At 38.9% G+C, this 16,497-nt stretch overlaps 1 protein-coding gene across 10 annotated transcripts in view; it reads left to right on the top strand.

Moving 5' to 3' along the window:
- The window catches only part of HUWE1 (HECT, UBA and WWE domain containing E3 ubiquitin protein ligase 1), a 172,458-nt gene that overhangs the window by 110,336 nt on the left and 45,625 nt on the right, over positions 1–16,497 (top strand). For all 10 annotated transcript variants that reach the window (XM_030306191.1, XM_030306192.1, XM_030306196.2 and 7 more), the window contains 9 exons: positions 5,871–6,062; positions 8,430–8,646; positions 9,056–9,178; positions 10,114–10,351; positions 10,741–10,971; positions 12,249–12,371; positions 12,906–13,001; positions 13,590–13,859; positions 15,762–15,914. In XM_030306191.1, the coding sequence (XP_030162051.1) occupies positions 5,871–6,062; positions 8,430–8,646; positions 9,056–9,178; positions 10,114–10,351; positions 10,741–10,971; positions 12,249–12,371; positions 12,906–13,001; positions 13,590–13,859; positions 15,762–15,914 (1,643 nt within the window). The remainder of the gene's footprint in view (positions 1–5,870; positions 6,063–8,429; positions 8,647–9,055; positions 9,179–10,113; positions 10,352–10,740; positions 10,972–12,248; positions 12,372–12,905; positions 13,002–13,589; positions 13,860–15,761; positions 15,915–16,497) is intronic.

Below are 16,497 nucleotides of genomic sequence, written 5' to 3'. Positions count from 1 at the left end.
GTTTTAGAGTACCACTGTGGTTCAGTTTATTCCTAGAGTATGTTATTTTTGGTGCATTTGTGAATGGGATTGTTCTTAATTTCTCTTTCTCTTCATTATTGGTGTATAGAAATGCACCAGATTTCTGTATGTTGATTTTGTGTCCTGTGTCTTTACTAAATATGTATATCCGTTCTAGCATTTTTTAGTGGAGTCTTTAGGGTTTTCTATATATAGTATTATGTCATCTAGAAATAGGGAAAATTTCACTTCTTCCTTACTTTTGGATGTCTTTTATTTCTTTTTCTTGTCTGATTCCTGTGGCTAAGACTTCGAGTGATGTGATGAATAAAAGTGATAAGAGTGGGCATCCTTGTCTTATTCTTGATCTTAAAAGAAAAGCTCTCAGTTTTCCCCATTCAGGATGATGTGAGCTTTGTTTTTCATATGTGGCCTTTATTATGTTTAGGTATATTCCCTCTAAACCTACTTTGTTGGTTTTTTTTTTTTTTTATCATGAATAGATACTGTTCTTTGTCGTACTTTTTCTGCATCTTCTTGAAATTATCTTATGATTCTTATCCTTTCTCTTACTGATTTGATATATCACACGGATCGATTTGCAAATATTGAACCACCCTTACAACCCGGGAATAAATCCTACTTGATCATGGTGAATGTTTTTTTAATATACTGTTGAATTTGGTTTGCTAGGCGTTTATTGAGGGCTTTTGCATCTGTGTTCATCAGGGATAATGACTTGTAGTTCTCTCGTTCAGTGGTGTCTTTATCTGGTATTGGTATCAGGGTAATGCTGGCCTCATAAAAAGAATTTAGAAGTTTTCTTTCCTTTTATATTTTTTGGAATAGTTTGAGATGAATAGGAATTAAGTCTTCTTTGATTTAATGTTTGGTAGAATTCGCCTGTGAAGCCATCCAGTCCTGGACTTCTGTTTGCTGGGAGTTTATTGATTACTGACTCCGTTTCTTTGCTGGTTATCAGTCTGTTCAAATTTTCTATTTCCTCCTGTTTCAGTTTTGGTAGTTTATGTGTTTCTAAGTATTTGTCCATTTCTTCTGGGTTGTCCAGTTAGCATATGGTTTTTCATAACATTCTCATGATTTTTTGTATTTCTGTGGTGTTGGTTGTTATTTCTCCTCTCTCATTGGTGATTTTATTTTTGTCCTTTCTCTTTACTGAGGATTAAAGAACCAGCTGCAGTTATCATTCATCTGTTCTGTTGTGTTTTTTTTAGTTCTAGATCATTTCTACTCTAATCTTTATTATTTCCTTCCTTCTGCTGGCTTTAGGTTTTGGTTGTTTTTCCAGCTCTTTTTGCTGTAGGTTGTTTGAGATTTCTTGCTTGTTGAGGTAGGCCTATATTGCTAAATATTTCCCTCTTAGAACTGTCTTTGCTGCATCCCAGAGATTTTGGACCATTGTGTTTTTCATTTGTTTCCACGTACTTTTCAAATTTCTTCTTTGATTTCATGGTTGGCCCATTCGTTGTTTAGTAGCATGTTGTTTAACCTCCACGTATTTGTGGTCTTTCCAGATTTTTAAAAAATGTTTACTTATTTTGAGACAGCACATGCAAGCGAGGGAGAGATAGACAGAATCCCAAGCAGGCTCCGTGCTGTCAGCACAGATGTGGGGGCTCCATCTCACAAACCCTGAGATCATGACCTGAGCTGAAATCAAGAGTTGGACACTTAAACCAACTGACCCACTCAGGCACCCCTCAGATTTTTTCTTGTGGTTGACTTCTGTTGTCATAGCATTGTGGTCAGAAAAGATGCATAGTATGACTTCAATCTTGAATTTGTTGAAGCTAGTTTTCTGGACTAATGTGTGATCTATTCTGTAGACTGTTGCATGTACAATTGAAAAGAATGTGTATGTGTTATTTTGCTATTTTGTTTCAGGATGGAATGTTTTGAATATATCTGTTAAATCCATGTGGTCCAGTGTGTCATTCAAAGTCCTTGTTACCTTGTTGATTCCCTGTTTAGATGATCAGTCCATTAATGTAAGTGGGTGTGTTAAAGTCCCCTACTATTATTGTATTACTATCAATTAGTTCCTTTATGTTTGTTATCAACTGTATTGTGTATTTGGGTGCTCCTTTGTGAGTGCATATTCACAATTGTTATAGTTTTTTGTTGGATTGTCCCTTTTATTATTATATAGTGTCCTCCTTTGTCTCACAGTCTTTGTTTTAAAGCCTATTTTGTCCAGTATAAGTGTTGCTATTCTGACTTTCTTTTGACAACCATTTGCATGATAGATGATTCTCCAGCCCCTCGAATTCCACTTGCAGGTGTCTTTAGGTCTAACATGAGTCTCTTTTAGGCAGGATGGGTCTTGCTTTTTTATCCATATTGTCACTGTGTGTCTTTTGATTGCAGTGTTTAGTCCATTTACATTCAAAGTAATTATTGATAGATATGTAATGCCATTTTGTTACTTGTTTTGTGGTTGTTTCTGAAATTTTCTGATCCTTTCTTATCTTTCATGGTTTGCTATTTTCTTTAGTGATCTATTTGGGTTTCTTTCTCTTTATTCTTTGAATATTTTTAGTGGTTTTTGATAGATGGTTACCATGATGTTCGTATATAACTTCTTTTGCATATAGCAGTCTATATTAGTTGGTTGTGGTTTAAGTTTGAACCCATTCTTCTTTCCCCATGTTTTAGGTATTTGTTGTTACATTTTATATCCTTTTTTGTGAGTTCCTTGATATTGTCACTTTTTTTAATTAAAAATTTTTTAATGTTTGCTTTTTGAGAGAGAGACAGAGCGAGCAGGGGAGGGGCAGAGAGAGAGAGAGGGAGACACAGAATCTGATGCAGGCTCCAGGCTCTGAGCACTCATTGCAAAGCCTAATGCAGGGCTTGAACTCACAAACCACAAGATCATGACCTGAGCCAAAGTCAGACACTTAACTGACTGAGCCACCCAGGTACTATTTCTTACAGGGCTGCTTTAGTGTTTGTGAACTCCTTTAGTTTTTGTCTGGGAAACTCTTTATCTCTACTTCTGTTCTGAATTATAACCTTGCTGAATAAACTGTTCCTGGCCACAGATTTTTTTCCCATTCAACACTTTGAATATTTCATGCCATGCCCTTCTGGCTTACCAAGTTTCTGCTGAAAAATCTGCTTGCCTTCTGGGTTTTCCCTCATAGGTTACCAACTTTTTTTGTCTTGCTGCTTATTGATTCTTCTCTTTATCACTATATTTTGCACATTTATTTCTTTTTTTCTTCCTGCTTTTCAGTTTTTTTCTTTATCATTGTATTTTGCAAAATTAATCACAGTGTCTTTGTGTTCATCTGCTTTTGTTGATTCTGTTGGGGGTTCTCTGTGCCTCATGAATCTGCATATCTGTTTCCTTCCCCAGATGAGGGAAGTTTCCAGCTATTATTTCTTCAAATAAATTTTCTACCCCCCTTTCTCTCTCTTCTGGGTCTCCTTGTAGTAATGAATGTTATGTTTTGTGGACTCAGTGAGTTCGATGGGTCTATTTTCATGTGCATATTTCCCAGCTCGCATGCGCTAGCTGGGAGAGGGGAAGAGGGAAAGAGAATCTTAAGCAGACTCTTGCTCAGCGAGGAGCCCAATGCAGCTTGATCCTATGAGCCTGGGATCATGACCTGAGCTGAAATCAAGAGTTGAACACTCAGCTGACTGAGCCACATTAGGTGCCCACAGTCCCTCTGGTTTTTAAAGCCAAACGTTATGGGAATTAATCTCCTCTTGTGAGTTTCCTGGTGCGAGTGCCTGTTCCCTACCCTCTCTGCACCCTACTCCCTCCCTTCTGTGGGCAGCCTCCCTCAGCCTTTCTGACCTTCCTAACCTCTCAGATGCAGCTGCTTCTCTATATTTAGTTGTGGAGTTTGTTCTGCTGGTCTTCGAATTGCTCTTCAGTTTATTGACTTGGATGTGGATGATATCTAGTTGTAAATGTGGGAGTAGATGATTTCAGGGCCGTCCTACTCTGCCATCTTTTAGGCTCCTTTGTACAGTGGTATTTTTATTTAAGTAATCTCTACATCCAGTGTGGGCCTTGAACTCACAACCCTGAGATCAAGAGTTGCATGCTCTTCCAACCAAGCCAGCCAACCAAGCACCCCTGTACAATGGTATTTTAGAGAATAGCTTTTATGTTATATCACAATAAAAGTTCCAAATTGCAATAAGCATAAATTATACACAATTTTCAGATTCTAATGCAACAAACCTAAAATTAATAAAAGCGACTTTTGGGGCACCTGGATGGCTCAGTTGGTTAAGCATCCGGCTTCAGCTTGGGTCATGATCTCTCAGTTTGTGGGTTCCAGCCCCGTGTTGGGCTCCGTACTGACAGCTCAGAGCCTGGAGCCTGCTTCAGATTCTGTCTCTCCTTCTCTCTGCCCCTCCCCCACTCGTGCTCTGTCTCTCAAAGATCAAGAAACCTTAAAATTTTTTAATTAAAAAAAATAAAGGCAACTTTCTGGAAAGTTTTTTTTTTAATTTTTTTAATGTTTATTTACTTTTGAGATAGAGACAGAGTGTGAGTTCGTGGAACTCGAACTCATGGACTGCGAGATTATGACCTGAGCTGAAGTCGGACGCTTAACCGACTGAGCCACTCAGGTGCCCCTGGAAACTTTTTTCCCCTATATTCTGCAACAGGGAAGAAATTAATTTGGTGGACTATTAAGAAAACAGTGAAGACAGTTCCATATATAAAAACCCATAAGATATGCTTACAAATTGTACTGAGTTTAACTAAACGTAGGGAAAATGCTTAAGGAATAAAGGCATAACTTAACCAAATAAGGAGTTACACGATAGCTAGTTATTATGGGGGAGGGGAGAGCACTAATAAAACAAACACAAACCTTTGGCCCATTTAAATTTGGAGAGGGACGCCTGGGTGGCTCAGTAGGTGAAGCATCCAACTCTTGATTTTGGCTCAGGTCATGATCTCACAGTTAGATTGAGCCCCGCTTTGGGCTCCATGTTGAAAATGCTTAGGATAATCTCACTCTCTTTCTGCCCCTCTCCCCTACTCGCTGACTCTCTAAAATAAAAAAATAATAAAGTATTAATAAATTCGGAGAAAGAGGACCAAACCAAAAATTAGAACCTCGAATTTAGTCAAATACACCAAATTTTGACTCAAAGAAACTATAAAATAATTTACTAGGAAGGATATATGAACAAAATTAGACTCTGTCAAAGAATTGCTTCACCTAACAATCTGGATATGTTTTTTTTCTAACAATTTCTTTTACATATTTAACAAAGATGACTCCCATTTCCACAGGGTTTCTTAGAACATTACAAAAAAAACTTGGTGATGTGTTTTATTAACGTTTGTCTAAAGCTGATTATTAGATCTAAGAGCACACATATCCCCACCAAAAAAGAAAAAGATTACACCTCACATTCATATGCAAAAATCTTATATACTAGAAAATGTATTTCTCCAGTGGTAATTTATGATATTTAATTTGAGTTTATTAGCAAGCCATGAAATTCAAACAGGGTATTCACCTTGACAGCATTGGTTGGGGCGGGGAGGGTGCACCACTCATATTGTAGTCTGTGTGAATGGTGCCCCTGTGTCATACAGTACCTAGTCTTAGAAGGTAGCCCTGTTTTAAGACAGTTCATATGCTCTCACTGGAAAATGTCAATATTAGCTACTTAGAAGGGCTTCAAGGAGAGGAGCATGTTAGTACAGTTTTGTTTTGTTTTTCTTTTTCTATTTCAGATTTAGGAAGCTATGGAAACTTAAAGTGTAACAAGCACCATGGGTAGCTATTTCTTGTGACTTCAGAACAAGGAACCAGGTAAGTGACAACTCAACATGGTCTTACTGCTTTCCTCTGTATCTACAGATGGGGAACAGGATGGAACAGCTGCAAGTATGGATGCTTCTACCCAGGGCTTATTAGAAGGCATTGGGCTTGATGGTGATACATTGGCTCCCATGGAGACAGATGAACCTACTGCTTCAGATTCTAAGGGCAAATCTAAAATCACACCTGCTATGGCTGCCAGAATCAAGCAAATCAAGCCTTTATTGTCAGGTGAGGGTTTTTTTTTTTCTTTCTACTCCCTTTTCTGGGTTTCAGAGCTTTAACCAGTTCTCAGACAAATTCAGTTGATATGGCTGCGTTGTTTCCTTTAAGGAACTTTTCAACTTTGGTGACTTATTTTCAGGTGTACTTAATACAATATCTGCTATATGTGATAGACTCTGTACTAAGTGCTAGGGATTCAGGCATAAGAGACTCGCTTCTTGAAAGCTATGTCTACCCCTCCTTGTCTTTAATTCTTTCCTACCTATTCATCAACTACTGCAAATGGCTTCTACTCCTACCATTCCACTGAAATGTCTCATTAGTAACCTATTGCTAAGTCCATTGGATACTCTTCAGCTCCTTTCTCACTTTTTTGCAGGATGATAGTTGGCCCACCACCTCAAAATACTCTTTTCTTGGCTTCTGTGGTATGAAACTGTCCTGTTTTCCTGTTACTTGTGTGGCTACTCCACCCAGTCTCCTTTTCCTTTCTCTGTCCCTTAAACATAGCTGGCAAGTGACATGGTTGATTCATGTTTTAATAATGTAAATTTGGCAGCTCTGTGGAGACCACATTAACATGATACAATACTGCATTAAAGATGTGCACAGATCTTTGTCTTCTTTTGCCTCTTAATGTCAGTGTTTAAGGAACCTATTTTGTATGTTCCTCAATATTTACCTCTTTCTGACACCTTAATGTAGAGGAAAGTGAAGACATAACTCCTGGGAATCTGGAGCTGTGCCCCAAAACAAGCAGAAAATGGACTTTGGTTATTCTGTTTATTATTTTTAACTCCCTTGAATTTTACATTCTGTTCTAATTTGTTTACTTGTACTCGTTTTAATTTGAAAATCTACCACCACAAACCCCATATTGAAGGTAAATTGACCAAGACGGTGCTCATGGTTTACCTCTACTTTCTTTGCTAGACCTTTTGGACAACTCTGACCTTAGAAAAATCTGGGGTTTATTTGTGGGCCCGGCCCATGCTTTTAATGTCTATTTATCTGTGGCTACTGGCCTTTTATCTTCTTTTCTTATCCTTGCTAACAACCTTTGAGCCACTTTGCTGTTTGTTCACCTGAAGGTGAAACAGTGCAGTCTTAGGTTTGAATGCATTGGTTTTTCAGAGTCTGGGCGTACCCAGCATCCAGCCAAGCAGTGCAAGTATCTGTACCGCTTAATATTAGGAAATCCTAATTCGGATGGATTAAGAAGAAGAAAGGCATATTCCTTTTTTCTTAGGCTGTTTAACTCTGCTTACTAAGTTTTGGGTATGATATGTACTGTCAGCTCTAGTAGAGCCTATTTTTCAGAGTGCATTGTTGTACACAAGAGATTTTTTTTTTTTCAACGTTTATTTATTTTTGGGACAGAGAGAGACAGAGCATGAACGGGCAAGGGGCAGAGAGAGAGGGAGACACAGAATCGGAAACAGGCTCCAGGCTCTGAGCCATCAGCCCAGAGCCCGACGCGGGGCTCGAACTCACGGACCGCGAGATCGTGACCTGGCTGAAGTCGGACGCTTAACCGACTGCGCCACCCAGGCGCCCCTGTACACAAGAGATTTTACTTTGACTCAGATCTAACCTTTCTTAACTCTGGATCATGATGAAATGTTTGTTTTAGAAATTCTGTAGCAGTATTTTCATTTATGATTTTGAGTAATACTGTAGAACAAAAATACAGAGAAATGGTTTAAGAAAAGCAAAGAAACACCCAAATAGAATATGTTTGGCCATGTTTCCTTTCCCGTTTTCTATTTTCAAACATGAGTTTGGATTCTACTCTTTGGTTCAACAACGTATACCAAAAAGCATCCTACAAGGATGAAAATTTGAAATACTTACAATCTACCTAACACCTTAAGAAAGGCATTTATAAAATTGTTAAGCTTTTCATAGCAGTCTTTTTTCCTTTGGGGATCATACATTTAATATTGTGATCAGACAATATATAGTATATCTGATGTTCTTTCCTGGTCCAAATTGTTAACGGTTTTGCTATGTTTAAAGTTCTGTAGGCATTTTAAGTGATTCCATAACCCAGTAGATGTATTCATTTACTTAACTGGTTCATATTGCTGTGTTGCTTTTTCTACAAAGACGGTTTCCATTAATACCTACTTTAACAATGTGTTTATCTTGTCTTTCACATATATAATGAGTGCCAACATACTTCTCTGTTGCCTTCAAAAGAGGCATTTATTCTCTGGAACTTCCTTTTTGGATTGTCAGATGTAGAAACAAATCCAGGTGTTTGTGTGGGAGGAAGTGGTCGATCATAAAAAATATATCGTCAGTAATGTCAGTTATAATGAAACCATTCTGAGAGTACTCTCATGCCTTATTTTGACTTTTGGGTTCCAGCTTCCTCCAGATTAGGCCGAGCACTTGCTGAACTATTTGGACTCCTTGTTAAACTTTGCGTGGGGTCTCCTGTCCGCCAGAGAAGGAGCCATCATGCTGCCAGCACCACCACAGCACCGACACCTGCTGCTCGATCCACAGCTTCAGCCCTCACTAAGCTCCTCACAAAGGGCTTATCTTGGCAACCTCCACCATATACACCTACTCCCCGCTTCAGGTGAGATTCTGCTTGAGATACAGAATCAAATTCATTGCTTTTCTACTTAAATGGAGAGTGAACCACTGAACTAGAGGACTTGAAAGGTCCCCTGTTAACTATAGATGCGTAGCCTACATGCAGTTTAATGTACTGTCTTGGTTTTTCTTAGTCTAGAATATAGAGATTTTTCAAGTATTTATAATCAAACTATATTTCAGTAACCTTGTATTTTTTCCTAGGTGTAAAAATCATCACCTTTTTTGCTTTAGAAATTTTAACAACCAGACTAGCCACCCACCTGAATTCCAGTCAGTCTCTCAGTCACTTCAGTACAATGTTAAATTTTACTCTAGGCTTCTACATGAATTTTCCTACTGCTTCTGTGACTGCTTCAGAGAAGTCTAAAATTTTTTTTTCCCTCTTTCAGGCTGACATTCTTCATCTGTTCCGTTGGTTTTACATCTCCAATGCTGTTTGATGAGAGGAAATATCCTTACCACCTCATGCTGCAGAAATTTCTCTGCTCTGGAGGCCACAATGCTCTTTTTGAGTAAGAATCGAGTTGTTTCACAGAGAAGCATTTTTTGGAGTTTGGTCTTTCTGTGTGCCTTAGCACACAACTTTCTACATCACCTGTCCTGTGACTGTGAGATACATAGAGACAGCCATTAGTTACACCCTTTTACATTCTGGGAACTAGACATATTTGTCTGTCTTCTTGGAGGTTGGGATTCACCCTGTCTTAGAGGTGTTCATAAGGGTCTCTGCTTTTTCTCATTTGGTTTTTAGTGCTTGGTACATATTTTTCTAATAGACTTGTCTTTTTCTATTGTTTCTCTGACTGATAATTTTTCTCCTTCTCTTAGTCTGAAGATTCTAAGCTGAATTTCACTTTTTTATCGAAGTATAGTTGACATATAGTTTTCTATTTGTTTCAGGTGTACAACATTATGATTTGACGGTTTTGTGCATTATGCAGTTTTCATCCCAATAAGTGTAGTTACCGTCTGTCACCATACAAAGTTATTATAATGTTATTAGCTTCATTCCCTATGCCGCAGTTTTCATTTCTGTGAAGTGCTTGTGTTTTATAACTAAGTTTGTACTCCTTAATCCCCTTCACCTATTTTACCCATTCCCCTACTCCCTTCCCTTCTGGTAACCACTTTTGTTTTTTTGTTTGTTCAGTTTGGCTTTGAAAAGTAAAGCTAAAAGTGGTAATCATTTTGCAGTCTGTATGTATATCAAATCATCACATTGTATACCTTGAACTTACATATGTTATATGTCAGTAATACCCCAATAAATCTGGAGTAAACCCTCCTCCCCAAAAAGATAAAGCTAATAAATATTGGATAGATTAGCAGCTGTAGCTCTAAGAGGAGGGACGTGTAGTACCAGTGTAGATACTGGGAACCTTCTGAATGCCCCCCCCATCTACAATACTAATATTCTCTGTATATACTTTTTCTTTTTTGAATTTAGAACTTTCAACTGGGCTCTGTCCATGGGAGGCAAAGTTCCTGTTGCTGAGGGATTAGAACATTCAGATTTACCTGATGGCACAGGAGAATTCCTAGATGCCTGGCTAATGCTAGTGGAGAAGATGGTGAATCCCACCACGGTGCTTGAATCTCCACATTCACTGCCTGCCAAATTGCCTGGAGGCGTCCAGAACTTTCCACAATTCAGTGCCCTCCGCTTCCTTGTGGTAACTCAGAAAGTGAGTATTGAGCATTCTGAAACCAAGGCAAATTTCTCATGCTGATTAGGTAGCTCTCCTTCTTTTTGGTCCTTAATGAAATAACTTGATTGTTGGAGAACCATTGGATCCTACTCCCAGATAAGGGCTGCCTTACAGAAGAGGGGGATAGAGACCATTGGAGAATATGCTATGGTGTAAATATTTGAACTGTAAACTTGAGATTGGTTCTTTAGATTGGGTTCAATGCTCCTTCTGTGTGCTTCTTCATGCCCCCTCAGTACTGACCAAGGATTTTGTTGTTGGCACTGACCTTTTGTGGAAAGACTTTCCCGTAAGTTCTTGACTTACTCCTCCAGTAGCTTTGAATTGAGATAGAATGATCACGCAGCTTTTCAAATGATTTCTAGGCAGCCTTTACTTGCATCAAGAACCTTTGGAACCGGAAACCCCTGAAGGTATATGGTGGGCGAATGGCTGAGTCCATGCTGGCCATCCTATGCCACATTCTCCGAGGAGAACCTGTGATTCGAGAGAGACTAAGCAAAGAGAAGGAGGGGTCTCGAGGAGAAGAGGACACAGGGCAAGAAGAAGGTGGCTCTCGCCGGGAACCTCAAGTCAACCAGCAGCAACTGCAACAGGTAGGGTCCTAGCCTCCCACTCCAGGGCCTAGGCTTTGCACCTGATAGAGTATACTGCTTGTGGGTTTTCTAAGTTTACATGCCACTGAGTGCCTGGTCCTCTTAGCTAGGAGATATGTTTAAATTTGTTCCCTCTTAGCATTTCTTTTTTCTCCTGAGAAAGCTGGAGTGTAATTTTCATGCCCCTAACAGGTAAAAGATTTGTGTCCTCCCAAGCATGTTGTTAAGTATTAAAACTTTTTTACAGTATTCTCAATAGGCTGTGGCTGCTATGTTCTTTGGACACAAACTGTTCTCAGCTACTTTCTCATTAATCTGTAGAGGGAAAGGGTAAGGGGTATCGTGACCCAAATTTATTCTCCAACAGAGCTCTCTGAAACCTTATCTACAAAACTTTTGTTTGTTGTCTTTAAGTAAATATGTAAACCACATTTTGAAAATTGGAGGCTAGAAGCAGACTGAGGAGGCTCTACAATCCTGACAATTCAGTATCACAGAGCATTTAGCTATTCCTCTGGGAATTTATGTGTGTATGTGTGCTCTCTTTATGTCTAGAGTCCTTTTTAAATACAAATATGTCTTTTAAATATACATATATAACTATTAAATGCTCACTTTAAGAAATTTGGAAATATAACAAAATATTTTTAAAGGCATTCATAATGTCAACAGAAAAGATGGGTTTTCATCACTTGATTTTGTGTCTAACATCATACAGTATGTAGAATTGTACTGCTGTCATTAAGAAAATGGGTGATTTTTTAGCTTCCTGTCATTCTTTTATTACTGGATGTTAATCCTCTTATTTGATTTTGTAAATCAGTGGTGTATAGTTTCTTTTTGTACATATCTTTCTGTACATCTCATGATTATTTCCTAGTAATAAAATGTCTGGGTCAGTTTCTCAGGCTCTTGTTCTGTTGCCAGTTTGTTTTCCAGAAGAGTGGGGATCCATTTTTGCTTCTGTGTATGAATCTCAATCTGTGAATTAGAGTGATCCTGTTCATGGTGATAAACATCTAGCCCCGTTTTCTTAGAGGATAGAATTGAGAATCACCTTGGCTCCCTGCCCCAATGTGTAGCTCTGATGTTTGAATGCTGTGGAAGCACCAAATGGAAAGGATTGTTTATTTACTTAACTGCCTTAGCTTATTACTGTTCTCAGTTCATATGAAGTTAGAAAACCTTGTTTTCATCTTGGAGGGGTTTCTACCTTTTAAAAATGTATTTGAATTTCTCTTTTATTGTGGTTCTGAGATCCTGCATTGTTTTTGTAGCTCATGGACATGGGCTTCACAAGGGAACATGCCATGGAGGCCCTCTTGAACACCAGTACCATGGAGCAGGCCACAGAGTACCTTCTAACCCACCCTCCCCCAATCATGGGAGGAGTTGTTCGAGTAAGTTGGCTTAGCAGTTGTAATTTTCTAGGGCATTGGTTTGGCTGCTGCTATGTTTTTTCTTCTGTAGTGTTTCCATCATTGGTCTTCCCTTCTATAAACTACTTGTCAAAAAAAATAAATAAATAAAAAAATAAACTACTTGTCATTTTCAGACTTCTGCATGCCAGTATTTTTGTTTTGTGATAACACTGTTCTAGAATGTAATAAGCAGAAGCTTCCTATCTCCCAGCCATGCAAATTACTGGACTTTTTTTGCAGAAGAACTCTTAGTATCCACAGTCAGGAAGCAATAGAAGAAATGCTTTTCTGAAATGCAGACTAGGTAGTCACATTGAAGTCCCCTTCCTATGCTTAATTTCATTGTGATTTCCCCTCTTTGTTTTTGTAGCAACCAGGTAAGCCTAGGATTTGAATTTAGAGAGCAGCATTCAGGGCACCTTCTCTTTTTCTCTAAAGCTTGAGCACAGGATGTCTGATTTCTTGTGAGTTGTTATGTGTTTTGTTGCTGGATTTTCTGTTTCTTCTCTGTAGGATCTGAGTATGTCGGAAGAGGACCAGATGATGAGAGCAATTGCCATGTCTCTAGGACAGGATATCCCAATGGATCAAAGAGCGGAATCACCTGAGGTAACTAGGACATAGGACATCCAAAAGGGTCTGACAACATTAATCTTTACTGTTTTTATGAACATTCTGCTACTACTGCAATGTAATTGGTGGAATTAATGTCTAAAGAAAAGTCGTGAGAGTATTCATTCATCCCAACCTTGCCATCACTGATCTACATTGTACTGACCTGAAGCTAAATGAGGCAGATGAAATGTTAACCTTTACTGTCAAATAAGAGACCCAAAATATACCTGGTAATTAGGCCAATCTTGGCTTCTCTGGTCTTAAATAACAATTGCTTCAGTTTACTTAGACTGGCAGAGAATGCAGGACCATTTCTCCAGGTGATTTTCTTGGGAGGGTGTGATACAGGATGCTGCAAATAAATTTGCAATGCTTTGGGAGTTAAAAGTGTCTTTCTCTGCTTTTCCTGTCTTGCCTTAGCCTTTGTGGCTGCCCTCATGAATAATTGCCACGCCTAAGAACATATCTCCTGCTTGAGGAGAAAGGTAGTAGGTATTCAGTATGGTAGGGCCAGTACATTTTTAGAGTATTCTCTGTCTTCGCCTCTCCCATATGCCATCATTCTTCCTTCCCCACCTCCAGGAAGTTGCTTGTCGGAAGGAGGAGGAGGAACGGAAAGCTCGGGAAAAGCAGGAGGAGGAAGAAGCTAAATGTCTAGAGAAGTTCCAGGATGCTGATCCATTGGAACAAGATGAGCTCCACACTTTCACAGATACCATGTTGCCAGGCTGCTTTCACCTTCTTGATGAGCTGCCGGACACAGTATACCGGGTGTGTGATCTGATCATGACCGCAATCAAACGTAATGGAGCTGACTATCGAGACATGATTCTGAAGCAAGTAGTCAATCAGGTGAGCTCTCCAGGAGCCAGAAGAAAGGAGTGTGTGAAGTGGTTTTTCTGCCATCCATCAAAATCTGATTTATTATTATTTTTTTAAATAAAACTGTTGGCTTGGGGCTTGGAGGGTTTTGTTTTGTTTTTGCATTTTGCCTGATATGGATATATTCTCTTTGAATTCTTTAGATCTGGTAATCTTGCTCTTTCTTGAGTGTTCCCTGCAAAAAGTGAATAAACTACTTAACAAAAAAAATACCTTTTCAAGGAAAAAACAAAGCTTTCTTTTTCTAGGCATCTCCTCTGAAATTCATCCAAAACATCCCAAATGTGTCTCACTCTTGAGCCAAGTTAGTCCCCTTGGACTAACCGTGAATAAATGTTTTATTTTCCCTCTCCTATGCAACCACTTTGACAAGTCCCCATCCTAATTAATAGTTGTGACCTGATATTTGTCTTCTTTTAAAGTGTTTTTCTTTATTGTGAAATTAACGTGTACTAGTTACATGAAAAGGATAAGAAATAACCCTGAATCCCCACACAAAGAGATAGTTAATATCTTAGTCCTATTTACCTTTTTTTTTTACTGTTCATGTTTTTAAATCATTGGAATCTTCTTTTGTTTATTTTTTTAAGTCAAGAGAGCAGAGGAAGAAATCAAAAAGTGATTTATGTGGGGCGCCTGGGTGGCTCAGTCAGTTAGGCATTTGACTTCAGCTCAGGTCATGATCTCATGGTGTGTGGGTTCAAGCCCCGTGTCAGGCTCTGTGCTGACAGCTCAGAGCCTGTAGCCTGCTTCAGATTCTGTGTCTCCCTCTCTCTCTGTCCCTCCCCGCCTCATGTTCTGTCTCTCTCTGTCTCTGAAAAATGAATAAACCTTAAAAAAATTTTTTTTAAGTGATATATGTAAACATAATAATTTTAGTGTATGGAGATAGCACAAAAGTAAAAGGAGAACTAGGTAAACCTTTTTTCCCAAGATAGGATCTAGGTTTAGTTATCTTTTATATTAAGAGCTTATAGAAATGGTTTTAAGAAAACTAAAACCTAGAAAACAGCAATTATGTCAAATTTGTAAGAAATTGAACATGCAGACTAAAGACCAACATTTCTAACATTCTGGTTTATTTTTGTTTTTAATGGTAATTCTGGGGCAATTGTAGTAAAAGATTGTTGGTGGAAATGTAAGTTGGAGAACCTTTGGGGTTGACTTACATGCACTAGAAATTAAAAATGTTTTTAATTTTTTTTGTTTATTTTTGAGAGAGAGACTATGCCTGAGTGGGGAAGGACAGAGAGGGAGGGAGAGACAGAATCCAAAGCAGGCTCCAGGCTCCACGCTGTCAATGCAAAGCCGAACACGGGACTCGAACTCAGTGAACCATGAGATCAGGACCTGAGCTGAAGTCAGATGCTTAACCAACTGAGTCACCCAGGCACCCCTAGATTTTTTTTTATGTTTATTTTTGAGAGAGACAGAGTGCAAGCGGGGAAGGGGCAGAGAGAGAGAGGGAGACAAAGAATCTGAAACAGGCTCCAGGCTCTGAGATATTCACACAGAGCCTGACGCAGGGCTCTAACTCAGGGACCATGAGATCATGACTTGAGCCAAAGTTGGACACTTAACTTAGTGAGCCACCCAGGCACCCAGAAATTTTTTAAATATTCATTTCCTTTAAGTTAAAATTGAGGCTTGTAATCTAGCCTAAGAAACTTCTCTTTTTAGAGGCATTCCTTTCGTAGCATGCATCTTTTGATACACTAAATCCCTTTAGTTAACGTTTTATTATTCACTCATCCTTTTTCAGCAAATGTGTTGGGAGTGGAGGGAGTGTTTTATAAGGTTAAGGATGTTTTGACAAACCTTATCATACTCTATCTACAGTTACCTGACTTGGCCACTTCTCTGCTTTTCTAGGTGTGGGAAGCTGCTGATGTATTGATCAAAGCTGCTCTTCCCCTGACAACGAGTGACACAAAAACTGTGTCAGAGTGGATCAGTCAGATGGCCACCCTGCCCCAAGCCTCCAATTTAGCTACTAGAATCTTGCTTTTAACACTGCTTTTTGAGGTAAGATTTAGATCTTTTGGTTCCTGTAATTCATCATTAAAGAACTATAAAACACCTACCATTTGAGACCTTTAAGAAGGTAGAATTGTAAGACATGATCTCTTCATTTCATGAGCCCACAGTGTCCGATAGGCTATAAGACATATAATTAAGTACAGTATGCAGTGTTCTGTGCCACATGAATAGTATAAAGAATTTTCTCTGAATTCAGGAGGAGGGCAAATGTATCACTTCTGGCTAATGAGGGAAGAGCTTCTCAGAACAAGTGTTAATTAATTGAATCATGTCTTAGAGGATTTGGGGGGTGGTAGTTATAAGGTTTTTAGAATGACTATCCCAGTACAGTTGTGGGATAGTTTGGCCTCTCTGAGGAAACCTAACTGGTAGACAAAAGGTGGGGTCAAATGTGGAAATTGGATGATGGGCATCAGATAGAATCTGATTCTTCCTTCATACTTGGTCAATCAACAGATTATTTTAAGCAAGAGAATGGCCAGGACATGTTCTTGTTTCATCCTACATAGGAATTAGGAGGCAACTGACCTTGAACAAGTGACTCTTCATTTGTAGGTCAGGCTTAACA

This window comes from Lynx canadensis, chromosome X (assembly GCF_007474595.2).
Source record: "Lynx canadensis isolate LIC74 chromosome X, mLynCan4.pri.v2, whole genome shotgun sequence".
Lineage (NCBI taxonomy): Eukaryota > Metazoa > Chordata > Mammalia > Carnivora > Felidae > Lynx > Lynx canadensis.
This window is presented reverse-complemented; position numbering and strand designations above follow the sequence as displayed.